Below are 23,622 nucleotides of genomic sequence, written 5' to 3' on the forward strand. Positions count from 1 at the left end.
AAGCACAGGAAAGACAGCCTAGAAGTGCATAATAACTGATATACCTATGCTGCATAGCTGCCCAAGGCCAAAAATCTGATTACAAAATGTGCTGTACAAAGACAAAACCAAAAACTGGCTCCTGCTCAAGAGAACTTTTTTACCTAAGAAAACGGACAATAGTACAGAAAGTGTAGGTGGCAAAAGGCAGGTCAACCTTTGATGGCAAATTGGCCGAGCTCCTAGTTCTTGTTAGGATTCAGAGGCATCAGGGCCTTATAAAGTTTTATAGAAGTGCTTAGAGGGATTGAAGTTGAAAATGTTTACAGGGAGTTGCTCCACAGAAATAAAAAGCAAAAGCATGCTTAATTTGAAACAGAAGCTAGTCAGAAATATAAGTCTACAATTTGATAGGGGAAAAAGAACAAACAGATCAGAGTAAAGCGATGAAGGGCCTTTAATATGAAGACATTAATTTCCTTGTGAAGGAAGAAGGTAGTATAGTCAAGGTCACAGTGTAGGAACACAATGTTTTAGGGAGCATATTTTGAACAGATATAAGACTGCATTTGTAAAGGTCAAACAAAGGGCTGTGGCATTAACCAAAACATATGTTGGGACCAGAATAGGAATTTTACTTTGCAAAAACGCTGAAAAAAAATTATACCTTCATAAAACAAAAAGATGTAGCATCACAGCTGAACATGGCTCATTGTTGAAATTGAAGAAGCCTCTTCACCAGAACCATGCAAACATAACTAGGGATTCTCCTTTGGAACCCCCCTGCCCTTACCTTGCTCTTCCCACCAGAAAGCTTTGGGCAGCAGGAACAGGAACACACGATGAAGATGGTTACAGCCTCATAACTAGAAAAACTGGGGAAGAATAGTCATTAGTGTTTGTTTCCAGACACTATTTCCAAGACAGCCACAAACTCCGCCAAATGCAAAACACTTCTTTTTCATCATATCAGCTTGCTTATAGTGAGGAAATGGCATGCTCTTGGCCTGTATGGAGCCTAAAAGTTTTGTTGTAGAAGATCTTTCTTCTTTCTCCATCAAGCTCATCTGTTCTTAAAGACAGCATTTAAAACGCTTGGACTACCTTTGCCCGTGAGGTCTATTTAATATGATATTGTAAAGCCATGACTTGTAACAAACCTCAGGATACATAAGTTCAGGTAGGGAGGAGGATATGTCTGAGTCCCAACTCCGGGAGTTGAGACAAATTTGTTTTGCTTGTTTTTAAAGAAGATATTTATTGCCGATATGGCTGTAGGAAAGTCCGAACATTAAAGACTAAAACCACTGTCTTAGAAAACCAAATTTCAAAGCCAATTTCAGGAACCAGGTAAGTTCTGAATGTTTGGCACTGGTGACTATGTTGATATAACAGCAACTAAGATCCACAGAAACTCTCTCAAATTTAGGATATTTATCATCAGCCAAGCTAGTGTTTCACACGAGATCACAGTGAGGCATGCATAGGTATGACTGAGCGTTAACAGCACCCCTGGGGGTTTAAAGGTAATCTTAAAGTGAAATGCTAGACACAAAGTAGTTGGCAACAGTAGGTGAGCATTTGGAGCAAACTGTGAACTATTTTCTTGGCTAAGGTATTCCCAGCTCTCTATAGGGCCACTTCAGTATTCTGTACAACTGTGTATAGAAAAGCAGGATTTGCATGGTGGCTAAGGCAATTTCCTCTCAGAGAAGCAGAGGTTTGCCAAATCACACAAACAACTTAATAATTTTACTTATTTTTATCTGTATTTGCTCTTAGCACATAATTAATTCTATTTTCAAAATGCATTTTAATTTTGAATAATATTCCACATGCAGATTGTTAGGGTGGTATTCAAAGCATAATCAGGCTCTTCCACGCTGAGAAAGAAGTCAGCTGCAGGATGAGAATTCATACTGGAACCATTGAGAGCTCACGTCTCAGCCCCAGCTGTGCCAGGAGCTACAGATGCCAACCAAGGACTGAAGAGAATTTTGTTTTGGAGAGTAAGAGAAGGAGACCTGTGGAAGGCAGGGGAGAAGAAAAGCCCAAAGAACCCTTCCAGTTGTATGCAAAGGCCATGTTTACCTCCTTTGCTACTTAGTTTCTGAAAAATGTATTTATATATATATCTATATCTATATCCACACATGTTACATGTATAGACCTACTACCTGGGCAGCCTATAGATTGAGAAGAGTTCCAAATATCTGACATGCAAAGAACCTGCCCTTGTAACAAAAATTACAAATTCAAAGGTAATTTTGGTTTTATACAAATGATGGTCACAGGACTACGTGGACTTTCAACACTACATGGAAAGGACAGGGAAGGTATAACAGCAGATGAGGAGAAGGAGATCCAATGATTAGGAGAGCTGGGCTTCTCTTTTCCTTGCCTTTGTCCTTCTCCTAGAGATGTACTCTGGGACATGAGGTGATGTCATTGTTGCTCTATGCAAAGTCCCCTTCTGTTTGGAATGGCTTATTCTAAGCTACAGCAACATATTTTGGGAGAACATAGCAGTTCACTTACCTGGGTAAGAATTGACTTGACATTGCCTTACTTCAGTTGTTAACCTTCTCTTATGCAGTAGTTGAATAAAAATAAAAAACTGAAAAGTATCAGAGAGTTTTGATTAATTTCTACTTTTGAGTTGATTTCACCTTCAGATTCTAGATTAGACTAACATTAAAGTCAGGTTACAACTACAGTAAAGAAATGCATAAGATTGATTTTGCTGTATTATTAGAAAAATGAAATAATTCAGTTGGGTTTAAACTGATAACGTGTCTATAAGACCAAAATCGGCCTGCACTACTTAGAAATCCCTTTTTCATTTTGTTGATGTTTCATTTCATCAGACACTTTTTAAAAACTTTTCAATAATTTTTTTTTTTATTTATTTTTTTTTGCTATGATGCCTGTACTGCATTGCATCCTTTGTTTTCACACATCAAGAAATGTAGAAGAAAGTAATGCAATTTCATGTCATGGGTTTATTTGTTTTTTGTTTGTTTTTAACATGTTTTTGTGGTAAAACCACAATAATCCAGGTATTTCACTACACAGGTATTTCACTGGGGCTCTTGGAACATGTTCTGTAGAAAAGAGGTGATGAAACTGCCTAACCTAGTAGATTATCCTAAAATCCTAAATAAGATCCTTCATTTTTAATATTGAAATCAGGACAAGTAGTTTATTAGCAAACTGAATGGAGTTTTGCTTTGATGTTACAGGGGACTGCAAAAGTAACTGAATTCCAAAGATCTGCATAATACATAAATTTATGTATTTAGTACATAAATTTATGCCGTTGAACATCACATCTACAAAAGGTCAAGATGAAAATGTAAGTTATATTGGTTAGAGAGGTGATTATAGGCCAGTCAACAGTGCTAATCCCATATGTAGTTGGTTTATTATCAACTTAAATAGCAATCATATGAGCTTAGACCAAGATAATAAACATAGAAGTAGTACTCATTTCAGAGGCTGACATTTGCAATGGCTTACAGTTGCTTGAGAGCACATGGATACTGGCAATTTGAACTGCCTGCTGTTCAAAAGAAAGAAAAAGCCAACCTCTTACCCTGCACCATACAGCGAACCTTTGAAGAATCTTTCCCTTCCAAGTCTTCCAGCATTTACCATTAACAGTTCATTTAGATGAAGAAATGAGATTACCTGCAGCTGGAATTGACAGTAATTAGATGCATTTTCAAAAGGCAGTGGATGTTTCACCTGTGATACAAAGCTGACATGTTGCATTTCACTCGTCTGTGAAGAACCCCAGTAAGTGACACCCAAGTCAGGCAGTGCCTTTGCAGAGCAGTACTGATGAACCCTTCCCTACGTGGGAAACGTGCATGTATCAGTTGCGCATTGGCAATGCACAACTGAAACAAAGGCAAAATGTCATCCAGCGTTTTGATGAAGAAAGAAGAATTACAAGTTTACAGTGCAACTCTGGAATGAAGGCAACCTTCATTTTGCATTCCTCCCCTTCCCACGCAGGAGTCTGTCCTGCAGAAACCTCCACGCCAGAACACAACACAACAAGAGCAGGTTGTGCACCAGCCTAATATTCCCTCTGATGCTGAGCAGGCAGCTAACTGTCCATGTCAGAGCACTCGCCGAAGAGCAGATGGATACTGCTCACCAGAAAATTCGAGACGAGTTGTTCATTTACTGCCCTTAGCCACGGCACTTGGGCACTGTCCATTATGCTGTCTCCAAGGATAACAGAAACTATTTACAGCACACTAGGATTCCTCAATGCTTTTGGAATGCTGTGACTTTTTTTAAAAAAGCATTGTATCAAAAGGAAAGTAAATTTATTTCTGTGAAAGCTGAACATTTTCAGAAAAAAAATACACTTTTTCTAACAGTTTAACTCAGGCAAACACACTACAAGTCTGTAAATCCAGTTCTTATCTTTTCCCCATATTTAGAAAGAGAAGGAAATTGTCTTTACTGGCCATGTACCACAGCTTTAGGAGGCACAGATATAAAATACAGTGAAGTCAGAGAAAGACAAAGGGAAGGAGGGAGGGAGGATAAGCACACATTGTCCAGCTGATGGAACAGTTGTCTGGGAGTCAGGAATTCTGGATTTGGTTCTACTCCCAGCCCCCAGCACATTACAGTGTTTAATGCAAGTCACAACATCCTGAAGCCTCACTATTATTCATTTAGTAAAAGACGAACAAACAAAACAAAACAAAAAACATGTACTGCTATTTCACAGTGCAAGTGCATCAAACTTGATTTACAAGCTTGATTTAAATCATGAAACACACATCAAACCTTACATCATTATCAATTCAAATTCTAAGGCATCCAGAATCACAAAGAACTTACTTGCCTGATATCTGAAGTAGGAAAATGTGACCTTTATAGCTGGCTTGAATACAGAACATTATGAAACTTTGTCATCCGAGAAGATACACATTTTTATGGAAACTGTGAAACAATTCTGTTTTCATTTAAAAATTGTTTATCTAGAAAACTCAGAGGGAACGAAACAATTTTCATAATAAAATTAAATTAGAACTTAGTAATTATTATTTTATCTTTAATAGATAAACTCATCACTATGAAAATAATGTAAGCCACATCAGTCTTACATGGGTAATTACACTTTTATTGATCCGTTAAACCCAGAAAATTTTAATAACATATTTAAAAGGTTATTTACTCAGTAATCATTACCTTAGCATAGCACAGCAAAAGTAAAAAGAAATATCATTTCACTGCTTAGGAAGAGATGAAGAAAATAACATGCAAAGTAAATTAATCTGTTACATGTGAATGCAAAAGTCACTGTAGCTTGTTGAAACTCATTACTGTTGGGGAGTGGTGGTCACAGGGAGACAAAAGACTCCTGCCAAACAATTTCAGCATGCAAAGGAAAGACATCCATGTAAGCCCCACTGAAAGAGAATGTGCACACTAGCACCCACATAAATACAGTAAATCAACTCCCACCCCACTTAGAAAAGTCCTATCTACTACTTAGCTACATAAATTAAGCCATATGTGGTACTTAAACCTTGCATTATGTCTGAGTTTGAAAGAATTACTTTCTATGTGGGTACTTCAGACTCACCACCAATTAGCAGAGATTAATATACAGATGTAACGTGCTGCCTCCTGAATGGATGGCAGTTCAGTACATAAAAATTGGGAAGGGGAAGTCTACAAAACCGTGACTATAATTGTTATTTATCTTGAAAAACACCCGTCACTGAAACATTAGCCTCATTTTAGCAATAAAAAATTAAAATTAATATACTAATTTGTATGACACCCCTATAATGTGCTTTATTACAGGTAGAAGAAAGCCAAACCATGTAATTCCCTCAGAGTGAATGAGAGCAGATAATGTGAGAAACAGCACTACTTATCACTGACAGTACATGATAGAAGTATTCAAAAGCACTTGCGATGGACAATAGAGGGGCCAGCTTCCTCATATTCATCTTTACTGATCCACATTTGCTGAAAAGTGGACAGCGATGCCAATATTGAGCCCCCAATCCAGACAGAGTATTTACGTTCTGGTGGTGCGATCATCTAGAAAAGAAGTGCAATCTGTTGTAAATAAACTGACAGGCAGGTAACACAGTAACATCTCTTTGGATGAAATAACTAGGTAAAAGTCTTATCATCATACCAGTGCAACTGCATTGAAATAAAGCACCAAAGAGGTAGAAAGCTTGCCATGTTCTCTGCCTTCCACCTCAAGTCAATAGAGATGCTGTTACGATGAGCAAATAAATAATTTCAGCCCATAAAATATGAGATGTCCTACAAAACATCTTCCAAAATTTACAAGCTTAAGAAAGAATTTAAAACTTTAAAAGATTAACCTAATTTGATTGCTAATAAACACTGCACAGTATGATCTAAGGATTTTATTTTTAAAATACATTAAGCATGCCACTGCTTCTGCGTATTCCCATTTCCATCCCTGCCACTTGGAGTCATGCCCATTCAGCATGCAGCCTGTTGCAAGATAAAAACTGGCTTTAGATTTCACACAGATTTCACTTTGGGCACTAACATAGCATAAAGCCATAATACTGCTTAAAGTCTCAGGTGGCTATTTCAGCAGCATCCACAGAGAAGTCCTCCCTCCAAGTCAGTCAGAACAGACCTGACTTGGTCCTGTGCTCAGACCTGGCAGGTCCAAAGTGCCACCAGCTGTGGAGCTGTTAACACCAGTTAACTGTTTAACACAAGTACATGTGCAGCTTGGTAAAGGATGACATATACAATGTTGGAAACCCAATCATGTTAACAACTTTCAATATCCTCTCTATTTTGCCCATTTTGAAATAAATTCATCAATGAAAATGCACTATGAATCTAGCTATAATTAAAAATTTTGAGGCCATTGCACAGAGAGGTGACAGTAAAGGACCACTGAACTCTCATTTTCTCAATTTGCCATATCCTCTGCTTATTAACGAAGCAAAGCAATTGTGCAGTTGAAAAACAGCAGTATATACAGAGACTGCTTATAATATACAAGAGCACTGTACACTATACATTGTCTTGAGTCAAAGCTAGGAGGGTCCTTTCAAATAGCTAACAAGCTGTATACTTTGGACACTGCTTAGGTTTTGAATTTATTAGTGAAGAATCTGTAAGTGAAATTTCTTCCACTGTTTTTTTTTTTTCACTGTTAGCCAAGCATTGAAGTCAATAATATTCCCAGTAGCTTCTCAAGTTGTTTATTTCCCCATTGGTATTTATATCTCCTTTTTCTCTAGGCTCATCCCTACCTCTCAAAGCCCTCTTTCAGCCTTTCTTTGGCTGGTAGAAGGAAAGGAGGTTTAAGGCCACCTGTCCAAGACACAGTTCTCTTAATGGGACTCCTGATGCAGGAACTGGATATTCTCTTAAGGACATTTCAGATTTATTTTTGCAACAGAAGAAGGGTAGGAGCAAGTGTTAAAAATTACCTTAATTTTCATGGTACTTGGAGCCAAAGCTGTGATCTCTTTCTGCATACGATCACCAATACCAGGATACATTGTGGTTCCTCCAGAGAGTACATTGTTGGCATACAGATCCTTACGGATGTCAATATCACATTTCATAATACTGTTGTATGTAGTTTCATGGATACCTGCCGACTCCATCCCTGGGTGGAAAGAAGTTTTCACCATGTTATTTCTCTTTGCCGCCTTCTTTTATATAGTTGTTAACATGAAAAGAAGGCTCACTAGTCCAAGATCATATCCCTCACCTGTCTCCCTTAGGAAAACTCCACAAAAAAAAAAAAAAAAAGCTATGTGGTGCTTAGGAGAGGAAGGAGAAAGACAGTGCACACTCCTCACATTCTTTGTCATCTCAGCATAGGGCCAGACTAATATACTAGCAAAATAGGCACATGAGGAAGAAAGATCCCTACTACAATTTCAAATTAAAAAAAAAAAAATCCTGAAGTGAAATAATTAATAATAGTAATATAGAAGTATTTCAGAAAAAGAGAGTTATTACTGCAATAATTTTCCATATTGATAACCTTTTACGATGCTGTTAGTAAGAAATAGAAGCCCACTTGGCATTTCACTGGATGACTTTGATTTTGAGGTGTCAGTTAAACTAGAATGCCACTACAGTAAAGTTAAATTATGGTAGCATTTTTTTTTTCTGAAGAGAAACAGGCATGATAAAGTTCCGCAGTAGAGCTCGATCTTTAATTACTGTACTTTTCTAACTAATAAACACATTTTGACAGAGATTGGTGATCTGGGAAATCCTAAGTTCCATAGCTACATTTCCAATACTAACCTTGTTTAGCACCAACCTTGATCCCTGGGAATTTTAACACTACAGATTTTAAACTACTGGAAAATTATATTTCATTTGATTTTTAGTAAGATTAAATTACAGATTTTTTAATAAGATTAAATTACAGATTAATATAATGAAACAATAAACAGAAGCAGAATCTAGATTAAATAAAACACATGAGCAGCACTGTGCAGTTATACATCAGTCAAGATAAAAAGCAGTGATCTTCTCACAGTTCTCTAAACAGCATCTTAAAGTCTCTATTGCATTTATAAAAGGTTGAAACTGTCTTAAAATTCTATTATATCCAAACTGACAAGTACCTTTTTGAAGCAGCTTCTAAAGAACTGATTAAGCAAATAGAAGCTGCATTTTTTTACGGGCATTTGAGAATAAATACCTAAGTTCCAACAACTGCAGGTTTCCTATACTTTCTAAAAAATACTTCTTTTCACAGACTGTTAAATCGCGAGAAAGAAAAGCCATGTCTCACCTATGAAGGATGGCTGGAAGAGAGTTTCTGGGCATCGAAATCGTTCATTTCCAATGGTGATGACTTGCCCATCAGGCAGTTCATAGCTCTTTTCAAGAGAGGAGGAGGAAGCAGCAGTCGCCATTTCATTTTCAAAATCCAGAGCCACATAACAAAGTTTCTCCTTTATATCTCTCACAATCTCCCGTTCCGCTGCAGACAGCCAACAAGTTTTTAATCAACATACAGTATGACAGCTAGGACACAGGTATTCTTGGGCACATTTCTCTGGGTTCATGTTGATCATACAGTCCATTGAATTCTGATCTCCCTGCTATCTCAGCTATGTTACTTTCCATTTCCATTACCAAAATTCTCTCATCCACAGATAAAAGACATGTAATACTAGAGAATACCATAAAGTCTAAAGTTAAAATTTTTATGTCTCAAAATGTTGATCAAATCTTTAGAGGTTCATCCATTACCAGCTAATAACTTTGTTCTTTTGTCTGTGGAACAGGTAATATCAAATCCAGCAACCAGTTAAATTTGTCAGTGAAATAGCATGTGCTGAAAGGCAAAGCCAGGAGTATCCCGTTAGCTATCCATTAGTTAACTTTGAGATAAGGATTTTGATGCATCTTGCCAGGTACAGGATTCCAGCATAATAAGACAACTACCACAGCGAATGCATGCAAAGTGCACACAAAACACAGCTTATTACCAGTGGTGACAAAAGAGTAGCCTCTCTCTGTAAGGATCTTCATGAGATAGTCAGTCAGGTCTCTGCCTGCAAGATCCAGTCTCATAATGGCATGAGGCAAGGCATAGCCCTCATAGATAGGCACATTGTGTGTGACACCATCCCCAGAATCCAAAACTATCCCTGAAAAGAGAAAGAAAAAGAAAAGCTGGTTATTTTTCACTGAAACAGTCTCTACATCCTCCATATTCTAAGTTGAAACGTGCAACAACAAGATGTTCACATGACGATTGTTCTGTTATTCTTATAAATCAAATGCTGTTCATGTGAGATGAAGTTGTCAGCACAAAGTAACTGTGTCTGAGAAAAGACATGTAACATTCGGCAGTTTGACTGTATTGTTCTTACTGAACAGATGCTACCAGTAACAATCATATACAGAGCCTTCCATTTCAGAAGACCCCTAGCACTTCACAGACATTAAATAATGTGTAAACTGTACACAAAAATCTGTCTGCCATTAAAATAAATCACTCCATGAGGAAAAAATAAAACAACTGTTTATCTGTGCACAGACATCACTTACATTCTTGAACAGAAAAAGAAGTATATATTTCCCGCTTAAAATAAGTACAGCATTTCTGATATCAAAGACACACATAAATAGTTGAGTTTTAAACCTAAAGCAAGTATTTATGACATGTCATAATTCATGTAGGCTGGTGATCTTTTTATACAGAATTATACTATGGCATCAGGCTACAAAGACAGATGGTATTCTAATTCTTTTTTTCAAAGTATATCAACACTGAAGGGTTGCTAAGAAGTAATTTATCATCTTAATGCCTGATCAGATTCTAAATGGCAATAAGAATAGATCTCCATGCTAATTCTAATGATCGCTTAACAATGGATATCAAGTTAGGTTATTGAAATTCAACACTTAAATGAAATATTTTCATTTAACTACTGAACAGTATTTTTCTTCTACTGGGAATGGAGCTTAACAATAGAGAGGCTTGAAGTGAATAAGAAGGATCTGTAGATTCGGAACAATCCAGTTAAGATACAGCCTCTTCTCTATGCTGTGTAATTAACGGCAGTATCAAGCTGTATCATCTTTCATCTGCTCATGTAGTTGAATTGACTTGATCTTTTGAAGCAGAAAGACTTAAGATCCATACCCGTACATTCAGTTTTCATACAGCTATCAACCTTTCTTAATACACATCTGATGTCTGTGATACACAATCAAGACATCTGTGTACGTGCACACACGTACACAAGGGAAGGACGGGTGGACAACACGATTCCCAGAGAGACTCACCAGTAGTTCGTCCAGATGCATACAGAGACAGCACTGCCTGAATTGCTACGTACATGGCTGGCACATTGAACGTCTCAAACATAATCTGTAATGAAGGATTTGCAAACCTTTAGGATCTGCACTAAGAGTATCTGAAAAGACAATCTTTTTTTTCTTAAATAAATACTGCCAGTTACTACTCCCAAGTTGCCTCCTGACCCATCGCTCTTCTGTGAACAGCACACTACATTTTCTTTAGGGTTTCATAAAAATCACTGAAGTCAGTGGATATATTTCCATTAACCTCAAACTAGGTCATTTTGTTACTGGTAATATTCACTGAAAGTGATGTTTTTTCACCTTGACGGCAGGAATGCAACAACACAGCAGTCTGACATATATTTATATATATGTTTATATACATATTTATATATATACATGTGTGTGTGTATACATATATATATATATATATGTAAGATTTGTAGGAGACACCGCTGGAAGAAACTACGAGGAATAATCTCTATTCCCAAATCAAGGAAGAGTCAACCATTTCTGACATAGCTTTTGTTCTGTCTCAGAAATTCCACTGCTGGGGCATTCAGATTCCTCTGGCAAACAGATCTAGTGACACACTGTCCCTAATATTGTAAGGCCTTTCTTGGTGACTAGCTAAAACCTCACTTGGCCTGGTTTAAACCCATGACCTCTCACTTTGCCCCCTGCAATCACAACAGTTTGTTTTCTCCTTATGGTGACCTTAACCATGGTCTCTCATCTTGTCCCCCATCTCTACTCCAGAAAGCTTCAGTGCTTTCCACATTCCATGTCAGATACACTGACATTTTATCTGACCAGAAGGAATATTATTCTTTCCCAGCTGGCCTTCCACTGGAACTCTGCTAAGGAAAGCCATTAAGGGAGGACAGGGAGTGGCTTTATTCTTTCTAAAACCAATGCCGTGTAGCCTAGGCAGTGTCACCCCATTGCCAGAAGCACTGCTATGACCACATCTCACCATTCTGTCTGTCAAAAGTGCGGAGCCACTGGAATCAGGGTACTACATTTAGACTTTGCATTTCATAAACTAATACTTCGCCAGTAAATGTATTTTAATGAAAAGTATGCTGTCAATTAAAGAATGCATTAATTACAATATTTCATAGTTAATTACTGTAATGAATTTAATGCAATAAGCAATAAACAGTAAGCCTTTAAACAATCTTGAAACCAGGATTTATCATCACAGCATAATGACAAAGAAACAGTCCTAGACATGTCTACTGTAAAAACCACACTTCCTGGTTGCTATAAACCAGGTTTTTCTTATGTCTTGTTGTTATTTATTATCTCCCAGTTGTATTATCTCCCAGTAACGTGTGCTGTCATGCTCACTACTTAATTAGTTTATTTACACTGTCACTAAATTAATGCATAATCTTCCTATTTAATATACACCAGAAATGTGCACAAAAGGAAGCTCAAGGCCATATTTGATCTTCCCAGATGACTTTACACCTATATCTGCATTTAAATAACATTTACCTCTGGTTACACTACTGGTTAAATCTACAACATGGACTTTAGGTCAGAAAGCTGCTCTAAAATACACAGGCTTCAGAGGTCTACATTTGGTTCTGAGATGAGTTTGCTAAATCAGACTGGGCATGTCTGACTACAGAAATGTTTAGCAAAGCATCCTTTCAGATTGAATACTTCTAGATAATCCATTTTCCCAAGCCAGAATAAAGACTACTTTCTGAACACTTTTTCCCCAGTCCCTAAGGATGTGCTTGTTAGGAGATCCAGAATTCTATGTGCACGTGGCTTTTAAAACATCTTTTTTTTTTTTTTAAACAACAAAAAAAAATCTGATATTGTGATAATGAGCACTATGAGGTAAAAGTGTTGAGAAAGTGTCATTCTTCAGAGAAGAAAAGCAATAGTTTCTACAGCTTAAGCTAAGGTGTTGGGCTATTACAAACTCAGTCTCTGTAGCCAGAGGTAGACATACAATAGGTATCACTGATCCAAAGCGTAGGTGAGGAACGTACAGCACTCACAAACCGCTGCACTGAAAGTCACTTAATGGAAGAGGAGCTGCTTTGGTCTCCTGTCCACACCTTCCCCACATACCGAGCCACACACACACAGCCTTGTAAACAAAGAAAATCACTTACAGCTACTAAGAGGCTAGTTGTACATAGAATGATGCTACATGCAAGCACAAATCATTTTAGGGACATTCAGAGAACTAATATGTAGCAGAAACTTTTGCTCTCATCATGGTTCAAACAGCGTGCTCAGATACTAACCCTAAGGTCTGTATCTCCCAAATTAAGAAAGCTGAACATCCAGGACTACGTATACCATGTCTGCTTCTATGCAGAAATGATCTGCAGTGCAGCATTCCCACTTGATATCAGACCATTACCTGAGTCATTTTTTCACGGTTCGCCTTCGGGTTCAAGGGGGCCTCAGTGAGCAGCACAGGGTGTTCTTCTGGTGCAACGCGGAGCTCATTATAGAAAGAATGATGCCAAATCTGAAATGAAAACTGCTCAGAAAAATGGTCTGGAAAGTATTCCTTCTGTGCATATAACAGAACTACATTAAAAGTTTTTCAGACACAGTCCAAGTGAATTTTCTACAGACGTATTAAAACGGAGAAAAAGCATGCAAAATTGAATGTGCTAAATTCCATTCTATTTTATTTCAGAACCAAAACCACCGGGATTTTACCATATGTAACAGCAGAGCAGACACAAGGGAGTCCTGCCAGGTAGGATTCCCCATGCAGATGATGGATCATCCCCAGTAAAGAGGAGCACTGCTGAATTCCCAGCCCCAGTGCTCTGGCACTGGAGCACAGCCAAGCACTGAACTGCCAGATCTGAATAGACTTCTCCACTTCAAGCTGCTTGGAGGCAGATATCCCGTTGCAAGTCATTGCCAATATGGTCTTTATAAATCTAATTATTTCCACAAAAATCAAAAGCCTTTTTTGCCACAGATATTCCATCCAGTAAACCCTGAATCAAACTTTCATTTATTATAGAGTAACCACATTTCTTATTTTCTGTAAAGCACCATAGTATTTCTCATGTTGGAAGGCATTACCTGATCAAACAATAATGGCTTTGATTGTTCTTCTGATACATCAAGGCCCTTATTGTCTGAAGACTGGGGCTATGAGAAACTCAAGGGATTTTTTTTTCCTGATGCCAGCTCAAAGAGAGATCATTCAGTAACATGATGAAATATTTTCATCTTCACATTTAATTCTTTCCTGTACTTATTTTTTCCTCTTTTTAATCATATTCCAGTTTTGTTTGACCCAAGAAACTTATTTCTGAGCACAATACATCAGGTTTATAGGTAAGTTTACTTGATTAATATCCTAGAAACAAGTATTATCAGGCTCCAAAATGAATTTAAATAGAAAAAAAGATCTTATCTAAATTAGAAACATCTACAAAGTCAGCAGCTGTCCAGAGCTGGAATTACTCATTAAGAAAATTATGAGCCCTGAGAAAAAATTCCATTCCTTCTCAGTTCCCTTAAAAAACTACCACAAAACAAAACAAAAAGATGTTTCCACAACTGGGGCTTGGGGTGGGGATGTAGGCCATCCTCCACTTGCAGGTTCAGAAAACAAAGACAGGGAAGTTGAATAAAACAAAGTAATCGTGTAAAAGTTTAAAAAAAGGACAATGTGTGTCAGATATAAGGAGAATAAAAAGCCTGCAATTCCAGACAGGAGAGACTTAACTGAGGACAGAGAAGGAAACCTCAATCCATACATAATTAACAAAGTACTGAAGATTTCAACAGTGAAGACGAAACCTGTATGAATAAACTAGGACCCTGCTGAAATCTCTGGCATGTTGCAAGTTTTTCCTTAAAACCAGGCAGGATTAGGCACTGTACAAATCATTAGATTTGATCTAATGATAGTCATAACTGTAATGGATAATGATATTCCACGAGAAACAAGAATAGCCCAGTGTTGATTTTAATAGGTCAAAAGAATTAAATTTAAGCAGCAGGCACAATAGCAAAGAGAAATCACTGAGGAAGGATTATTCTAACACTTAAACATTTATGTAGTCATCAGAGCCAGAAATCGCTGCATTCTAATGCTTCTCCTCCCATACATTGTCAGCTCAGTAGCTGTGAACAAATTAACAGTGATGTACAATGCCCTGTATTATTATCCCGTGGAAAACGGAGCACTCCCAATTTGAATATTGTGAACTGAAGCACATGAGAAGAAGAATGCTCCATTTCATTGTCTACACGTTCTGCCCTTGATTCACATGAGTGTCTGTGCATCCTACAGCATCCTTACTCTCTCTTCCTCTCACATACATGCACACACGCTTGTGCTTACTCACTCGCTCAGTGACCCCCCTCTTTTTGTCACGTGTGGATGGCTAGGCACTGCACTATTATACTTCTGTCCCGTTTTTTTTGGCATGTCCCCCAGTAATTTTCTTGTTTATTCTACAGCATGATGTTTTTCAGTACTTTTATTGCCAAAGAAATGCAAAAGAAATTCAAAACTTGGATCAAAACCCTGCAACTGCTTTAAAAAACATGGGGATAAAATACATCCATAGCATCAAAACTTTGAGAATTGCATTTAAGAACTTCTCTCGTCCAGAAAAGCATGCACATGTGTTTTACTGAGCTTCAGTGGAAACTGAGATTTCAATGGGATCATACAGCTGACTGAATCAAGAGGGACCGTAAGAAAAAATATATATACGCAATAAATACATTATATAAAATGTTATATATATTTTACATATATATATTTCTTTATTTGCAACAACCACAAAAGTTAGCAACACTGTTCTCATCTCTCACTGCCTTTATCTCATGTTTCCTTCTTTTTCTGTTTGTTGCTCATTTATTTGAAAACTGCCTTCGCTTTCTGTCCCACTCCTAGTCTGAGAACAACTCAGTTTGGGGGCATCTTTCCCAGCCACTGCATTTTGCAAGCTGTATGTCTGTAGAAAGTTTGAGCTAGGAATTCACTTTCACAATTAATTCCTTCACCCATTTATATGATAAAGAAAGAGAGGAAGAAAAAAAAAATGTTCAAACCACAAGAACCCATACAGTATGGGTTCTTGTCATTATTCAAATTCCAGCACTGTCTGAAGCCTCTACCACAGAACACCCCTGGAGGCCATTCCCCTAAGAAGGGGGAGGTCTGGGCAATAGGCTACATTGCAGCACTGCACTACACTACAGTAAATAAAGCACATGCCACATTTTTACCTCCTTTAATACCCTTTCCTGACTACATTTTATATAGCCTACTCCAGTATCCAGCATTACCCAGAAAGGGAACAAATACCAGTATATGTAACACACAGGAGAATTTTTAGATGCAGAGACCAAACATTGAGAGAAGAACATAAAAGAGTGACCTCCAATTTATTTATTTATTTATTTATTTTTTAAGGTAAATAAACTTTCCTACTTGATGTAGGAAGCAGGAAGCAAATATTTATTAGGAAGAACAATGTAATGGGAATTACATTCTCATTCCTATATATCCTACTACGCAGAAACAAGCAAGGTGCCCTCCCTCCCAAGAAGGAGTGCAATAATGAAATGCAAATACTATGCTTCCATCTAGAGGAGTAGGTGGGCAATTTATCTCCAAATATGAACTCAGAAACTGCCATTGCTTCTGTATCAACTTCAGTCTGTTCATCTGGAACACTGCACTTAGCAATTTGGGTTTATGACCACAACACAATGGCTGAATTATCTGATGTTAGGTATACAGCTATACCTCATCTCAGCAAATGCAAGCACAGGGTACTACAGGCCCGGCGTCTTCCTTTCAGTGGTGTTTTCCACAGGAAGACATGACTAGGAGCACTGGCTTGTGTTGTTTTCTTCTCAGAGCACTCCACCTGGAGATGGCACAGGACTGAGTTGCGATCCTGCCCCTACAGCAGATGTACAGCATTTCCACAAACAGACAGACACTTACTGCAAAGACCAGGACACCTGGGACATGAGAGAGACTTTGCACAGTAAGAGTGCCCTCTCCAGTGCTTGTCATGAGCACACCTCATTGCCCACGCCAGGTCTGAGGCATCCTTAGATAGGCATTTCACAAAAAGCCATTATGCAGGCTGAATGCCAAAAAAGCTGTGCCTGACAGGGAATACAGCAGCCTTATCACCACACAGATGTTAAAATCTAACTGGAATCGGCTACAGGAAAACATGCTTCATGAACAAAAGCCCTCTACTCAGATAATTAGTATAGGGACAGGAAGCCCAAATCTGTCCTCTCCTCTTTAACTGGCAGCGAGAACATCCTACACAGCACAACACGTGGGCATCACCCATGATCTTGTTCATGTAGGAAAGAACTGAGAAGGAAAAATCATCCCTCTGCCTCAGTTTTGATCCCAACTGAAGGAATATATCTTTAATGTTTCTCTGATTCACATCTGATGAATGGCAACCTGTATGATTGTTACTTAAGCTACTTCCTATCATCATCACATCAAGTTCTGCCTCAGTATGGACTTCAGGACTGAAAATAGTAATTATAAATCAAAAAATACTTTTATAACCTACTGCCAAACCTAATAAATGTTGACTTTTTAAAACAGTAACAATTCTCGAAGTGCCAAGACCTGATTAAGAACTGGACTCCTGGACCAACATATTGCACTAGACTGAGATTATAAATTCTTCATGGACTTTTCCTCTCATTTGCAAGAAGGATTATGGCATTTATTTATTATTATTTTTGTCTTAACATGATAACATGATTCTTCATTGAAATTATATTAAAAATTAACACCCACCTTTTCCATGTCATCCCAGTTAGTGATGATTCCATGCTCAATGGGATATTTCAGTGTCAGGATCCCTCTTTTACTTTGTGCTTCATCCCCTACATAGCTGTCCTTTTGACCCATTCCAACCATAACACCCTGTAAAGTATGTTGTTCTAATATTAGTGCAGTTTATCATGCACAGTAGAGAGAATATAATTTTTAAGTTAAAACTCCATGTGAAATACTTTACTTGCTACTGCTACCGATGCTCTAGCATGTACGTCCACAAAGCCAAAAATGGGCAGGAAACCAATTCACTAAAAATGCGAATTTATCGGTAACCACCTACTCCATATTAACCCCTTTGACAAACCCACCAGAAAGCACAAGGCAGCTTCAGAAATGAAGTCCGATATCTCACACTGGGCACAATTAGTACCTGTGCAGGAGCCCACTCTAGACAGGTATCAGTAAATTCACAGTTTCTCTAGAAGAGGTGGATCCTTTGCAGTTTCACAAAGAAATACATGAAAGGAATTATAGGTGAAAAAGGAATAATTTTTTTTTATTATTATTTTTTTTGGCTCCCCAGATTGGCTTTACATATTTGCTTGCACTTTGTGTCTAGGCAATTCCACTGCTGCCTTTAAGGTGAGACTCTTCCTTGCTGGAGGACTGGTTTAGAACACAGGTAAAATGAAAAACACTTGGTTTTGAAAATTTTTGAAGATTAATGTTCTTTTGTAAAATGTTTAACAAAGGCATTTTCTGAAAGAAAACTTATTAAACAATAGTTTTAGCAAGTTCATCATGTTTGCATTAGGAATTCTACCATACTTGCCCCAAATAACATAATATGCTATGTACAATGTTATTCAGCAACTAGCACAAAAATATTTAATTTTCTCCTGGATATGTTTTAATTCCAAAGATTTAATAATGCAGTCACTGAACTGCTTCACTGTGCAAAATTACCTGCCAGCTCTAATCACTAATAAAAGTCAGTGAGCAATTCTAGAAGTTAAAGAATGGACATGTTTTCAACAACTGACATTTAAACTTTAATAACTCATAGAGTTGATCAAAATGCCTTCCTTAAAATGCTAAATATTTTACACCCGTCAAATCAAGCTTATTTAACTCAGCAAAAGAACACAGAGAACTTCAAGGGAAGGGTTTTTACACCTCAGAAATTTAACATCTGACTCAGTTAAGAATAAAATGAATGAAAACCTGCAGCTTCTTTTTCTAAAGGAACTGTTAGAAAACTAATTAAACAGCAAGACCTTTTTCAAGTTCATGAAAAGCTACATTTATCCATACTAGTCCTGTTTGAGTTGATTAAGTGATGTGCTAGAGATGTTTTTGGAAGGTTAATGGGCCCTGCTATTGTTTAATAGAACAATAAAAGGAACTTCCTCCTATTATTCATTTGGTTCCTCATGTTAGCAGCATGCTGCTTTTTTTCTTTGTATTGATACAGCAAGTATTAATTAATCCAGCAAGACTTGTGTTCCTTTTTTCCCCCAAAAGACACCTCCAGGTCATTAAAACACTTATGTTCTCCTATAGTCAACGTTTTATAGTTGAAGACTACCTTTTCCAATGGATTGAAAAATTCACCTAACAGTATTAAAGGCATGCAGCTCAATCCACCGGTTCTTAAGCTAAATTCCCACAGATGTGGATGGGAGGTTTGTCTGAATATTACTGATCTTTTGTCACTGTCACAGGTCTCAAAAACAAGAGCAGACAGAGCTTCCATTTTGGTACCAACAGACCTGATGTCGAGGACGTCCAACGATGGATGGAAATACAGCTCTTGGGGCATCATCTCCTGCAAACCCAGCTTTGCAAAGCCCAGAACCATTGTCACAGACAAGGGCAGTGGTTTCATCATCATCACACATGGTGCCTCACAGCTGTGGCTGCAAAACAATAATTTGAGAGAGGAGAGGGGAGGGAGTAGATGGAATGGAATAGGACAGAAGCAACTCTCCACCTTTTAGGCAGCAAATTGCTGAAAAAAAAGAAGAAGAAAAAAAAAGGAAAAAGACTGAACCTAAATAGCAAAGTCTATACAGCCTCAATATTAGAAAGCATGTTAAGTATCCACACAAGTTTCTACTTGAATAGATTTATTGAACCAAATGAATGAAGACGTTCAGTCTTGATTTCCAGAAGAGAAATCTCCTCCAATATAGCCTCAGAGTCCTGTTCTGTTCTTTGACCTGGTGATCATGGGGTAAGTTCAGCGAAAGGATGCACATTCAGCTCTTACATGGACCTCAGCAGGTATAACTCCCTGTCTTCTGGGGACAAATTACCTTCTAGAAATGCTATTTTTTAAAAACAAATTAATCGCATGTGCCTACCAGTTACAATGTCAGTACTCAAACAGTAAATGAGCTCCTGAACATTCATTCCTTCATATGCTACATTTATTCCCTAGTGGCATTTTTAAATTTGCCTTTTTCTTAGAGGGCCATCATCAATCTGAAACAAGCAACTAAAAATAACCCCTACAAGAAGTTTCATGAAAGTGTTTGCCGTGTTTTTAAATGACAGCTACTCTGTAATGTTAAGTGCTCACTAAAGGATCCATTCCATATTTGTAAATGGTAAATACCTTATCAAAGTGGCTATTCTGGGAAACAGAACAAGACGTGGCTGGCACAACTGACCCAAACCAATGAAACTTTAGGGTTGGCCAACATATCAGGTGAAGTCCTGAACTCATTGAAATCCATGGCAAAAATCCCACTGAGGGAGGGCTAGAATTTCACCAAGACTTCTGTTTCAGATTCCTTGTTTATTTTTAGGGCTGTAGGATTGCCTCTTTAGGCAGTCAAGAAGAGGGAAGTACTTTATTTTTCCTTCTCCAGCTGCTTCACTCAGTAAGGAAGAGGTACGTTAGGAATGAGAAAGGAATGAACAGAAAAACAGAACTTACCCAGCAAAGTCCTCTCCCTAACAATGCAAACAAGTATGTGACTTCTGATGGCATTTCAGTTCCACCTAAGCAAGTGCCGTGCACAGGGGCAGGCCATTAGCAGTGGCAGAGCAGCCAGTAAAATTCAGGTTTTTCCCTCAGACCAAGTCATTCTGCCCTACCTGTGGGATTTAAAATAGTCTCATTCTCTTCAGAGGATCCCTGCAATAATACTGAAGCCCCTGGACATTCAAAACCCAGCTTTTGTCACAACAGACAGTGACTACGCAGTGACAGTAGGCTGTGCCCCTTCTGTATCAAAAGAAGCTTGAGCTGCAGGAAGTTCCTGCTGTTCAATCCTTTCCCATAGGTTTTATGGAGTAAGGTTATGACATATAACTGATCAAAACATCGTTAGATGAAATAGAAGCATAATTCAAAAAATATGACATTATTTTAAAATAGCAATAATTGCTTTAATTGTTGTTAATCTGCCTATGAGTAGAAGATTCCTTCTAAAAAAAAAAAAAAAAGTATTTTTATCACATAAATTTGCTAACAGATTTGATTTAGGAACATCAGTTCTAGTAGCTGGTATTTCTGACCATTCATTCCTGTTGCCATGAACCTACTTTCTTCCAAAACCCTAAGGAAAAGGCTTTTAGAATGCAATAAACTAACCATTTACCAGCTTTATACAGCTTTACAGAACTGTATCCAGACTGATTCCATCAGCGTGACTCTGAAGTGAAGGAAATTTGGTTCTTAAATACAGGAATTGCATCAGATGAGACACTACAATTTCACAGTAGAGATATTGAAAGTAGAGAAATTCTCCGTGGCTCTGAGAGTTCAGCACTGTTCCATGGTTTTAAAGACTGGATATGACAAAGATATTTAGTCCTCCATGGTGAGAAATAATAATCACATTCATTCATGAAAACAGCATTTTATATGTAACTGTGCATGTAGAACTAATGTCAGTACAGCCATACTCAAGGAAAAAAATTCAGGGGTAAACCCCAGTTCATCCTTACAAGCTACACTTTGGGGTGCTAGCAGTAATGCACTTTACATCCTTTATTCAGTATTGATTCAATTCCAGAGAAGTCACTGAAACTTATTAATAAAATCAACAGCTGAATCTGTTCATTTCCTGCTTAAAAAAATAGCAACAACATTGCTTTGCTTATTATTACTTGGTCATAAGGTAAATGATAAAGAGCACTACTGAAATATAAAACCTTTCATTGTCATTATTGCTTTGCAGCTGCTCAATTTATAGGTTTAATAATCACTTCCACAAAGCAGTCATTTGGAAATCTTTTCACTAGATGAAGTTCCAAAACACAAAGACTTGCCTAAATTTCCTTGATTTTTAATTTCAATTTCTTCTAATTCCTAGTCCAAAATTGAATAAAATTAACAGAAAGCTTCCCCTTGGTTTCTACTGGTTTCTGCGTAATATCCAGAGAGAACTATTAAAACTTTTAAATTGCTTAGCTCATTCTGCATTTTGTATGCATATTTAGTGCTCACCAAATAAAACTCTTTATTGTCTATGCTGAAGACAGATACCTTAATTATCTATTCAATCAAAACCTCAAGCCTCTGTGCCTCACATAAGCCTGCCCCACAACACTTGCCCATCCCTCCTTGCTCCCCAACAAGTTCGGACAAGTGTAGGTAGAACTGAAATTAATACAGAATTAATTCTCAAGACAGCACACACTTTGTGTGTGTAGTCTTCCAGTACAAAATACTCTGAGAAAACTAAATGTGACAGAACACATTCATCTTGTGCTTCAACACAGTTTCTATTGTTGCTGCTCATAGTTAGTTGTTCCGTTTGCACTTAGTGTTTTTTCTAGCCTTCAGATAGACTAAGGTTCTACTGTACACCACTAATCTTTCCAGTGATGAGAGACATCTACATTTCCCTGCAATCATACAGTAAAATCTGAATTACCTTACACAAGGAGACCCTCTGGAATTCCTTCAATGGCTGAAGCAAGCTGTATCCAAGTCCACAGTTTGGAAAGATGAAAGTGTACATATCCCCAAAAGACGTCAGACAAGTAAAGAGAAGCATTAAAATCATGAACTGTAATACCAAAAACTCTCAGGGCAGTACTTACCCAGGAAATGGTGATGATTTGTAAAAGCGTCTTTGTAAATGAAGAGATCTCACCTTCCATTACATTTATATCAGCTTCAGGAATGGTGTTCACAGAATATCTACATGTGTCAAGCCATTTTTGGAAACTTTTTTTTTTCAGTTTGTGCTTATCACAGGAACAGCATAAAGGTCTGGATAAATTAGGGCAGAATTTCCACTATCTCTGGATCCTTTCCCACATGTTAACTTGCAGTGCCTCATGACATAGGGTTTTTTTTGTCTTTTTTTTTTTTATTATTATTATTATTTTCTATCTCCCTTGAAGACAAAAATAAGATGAGCAAGACTGGAAAGATTTGTGGTCCACTGTTGCACTGTTGTCACTGGAAAGGATTCTACTTCATTATTAACACAAATAGCTAAGAATAGTTCATTATCATCCTGTTAGCAGCCATCTTCAAGCTGGAAAAGGAAAAGTCTTACCACGTACAGTACTCATATTTCAACTGTACTTGCTGTTTGTTTGTGTGGTGCAAAGCCTGAAAATAGCTGACTTATCTCAGTACTTGGGTGACACTATGGCTGAAAACAGGGACTGAATCAGCAATAAGTCATTCAAAAGAGATGACCAGTAACTATTCCACAAAATATATATATATATCTATTACATAGGAATATATTTGACATATATAGGAATACAGACCACTAACAGGCTAAGAAACATTAAAAGATCATCAAGAGAAGTTTCCAGGCTTTACCTAGAATGGTAATTATGGCCAGCAATATTTCCCATTCCATGTGATGAAAACAAATGATGCAGAATATTAGACACAATATGGCAAATGTTAACTCTGCAAACATCTAGTGCCAACCAATCCTTTCTCACTTGTAACGTGACTGCACAGGAGACCTCATATACAAGAATCTTTGCACCATAAGAAGATATTTCACCTCATTAACATCTACGTCAATCTTGTATCA

At 37.6% G+C, this 23,622-nt stretch overlaps 1 protein-coding gene across 2 annotated transcripts; it reads right to left on the bottom strand.

The window, feature by feature from the left end:
* Positions 1-5,107: 5,107 nt before the first annotated feature.
* On the bottom strand, positions 5,108-22,809 carry LOC137857729 (actin, alpha skeletal muscle B-like). 2 transcript variants are annotated; one of them, XM_068684620.1, is made up of 10 exons: positions 22,661-22,677; positions 22,492-22,537; positions 19,372-19,518; positions 17,618-17,746; positions 13,205-13,315; positions 10,795-10,879; positions 9,489-9,650; positions 8,786-8,977; positions 7,455-7,636; positions 5,108-6,060 (listed from the first exon to the last, which is right to left on the bottom strand). In XM_068684620.1, the coding sequence occupies exons 3-10, from the start codon at positions 19,498-19,500 to the stop codon at positions 5,917-5,919; spliced, it is 1,134 nt and encodes a 377-aa protein (XP_068540721.1). In that variant the 5' UTR covers positions 19,501-19,518; positions 22,492-22,537; positions 22,661-22,677; the 3' UTR covers positions 5,108-5,916. The 2 variants fall into 2 exon arrangements, with proteins under 2 accessions (XP_068540721.1, XP_068540720.1); XM_068684619.1 differs by lacking the exon at positions 22,492-22,537 and having other exon boundaries at positions 22,661-22,809.
* Positions 22,810-23,622: the final 813 nt, after the last annotated feature.

The sequence above is a fragment of the Anas acuta genome, chromosome 5 (assembly GCF_963932015.1).
Source record: "Anas acuta chromosome 5, bAnaAcu1.1, whole genome shotgun sequence".
Classification (NCBI taxonomy): domain Eukaryota; kingdom Metazoa; phylum Chordata; class Aves; order Anseriformes; family Anatidae; genus Anas; species Anas acuta.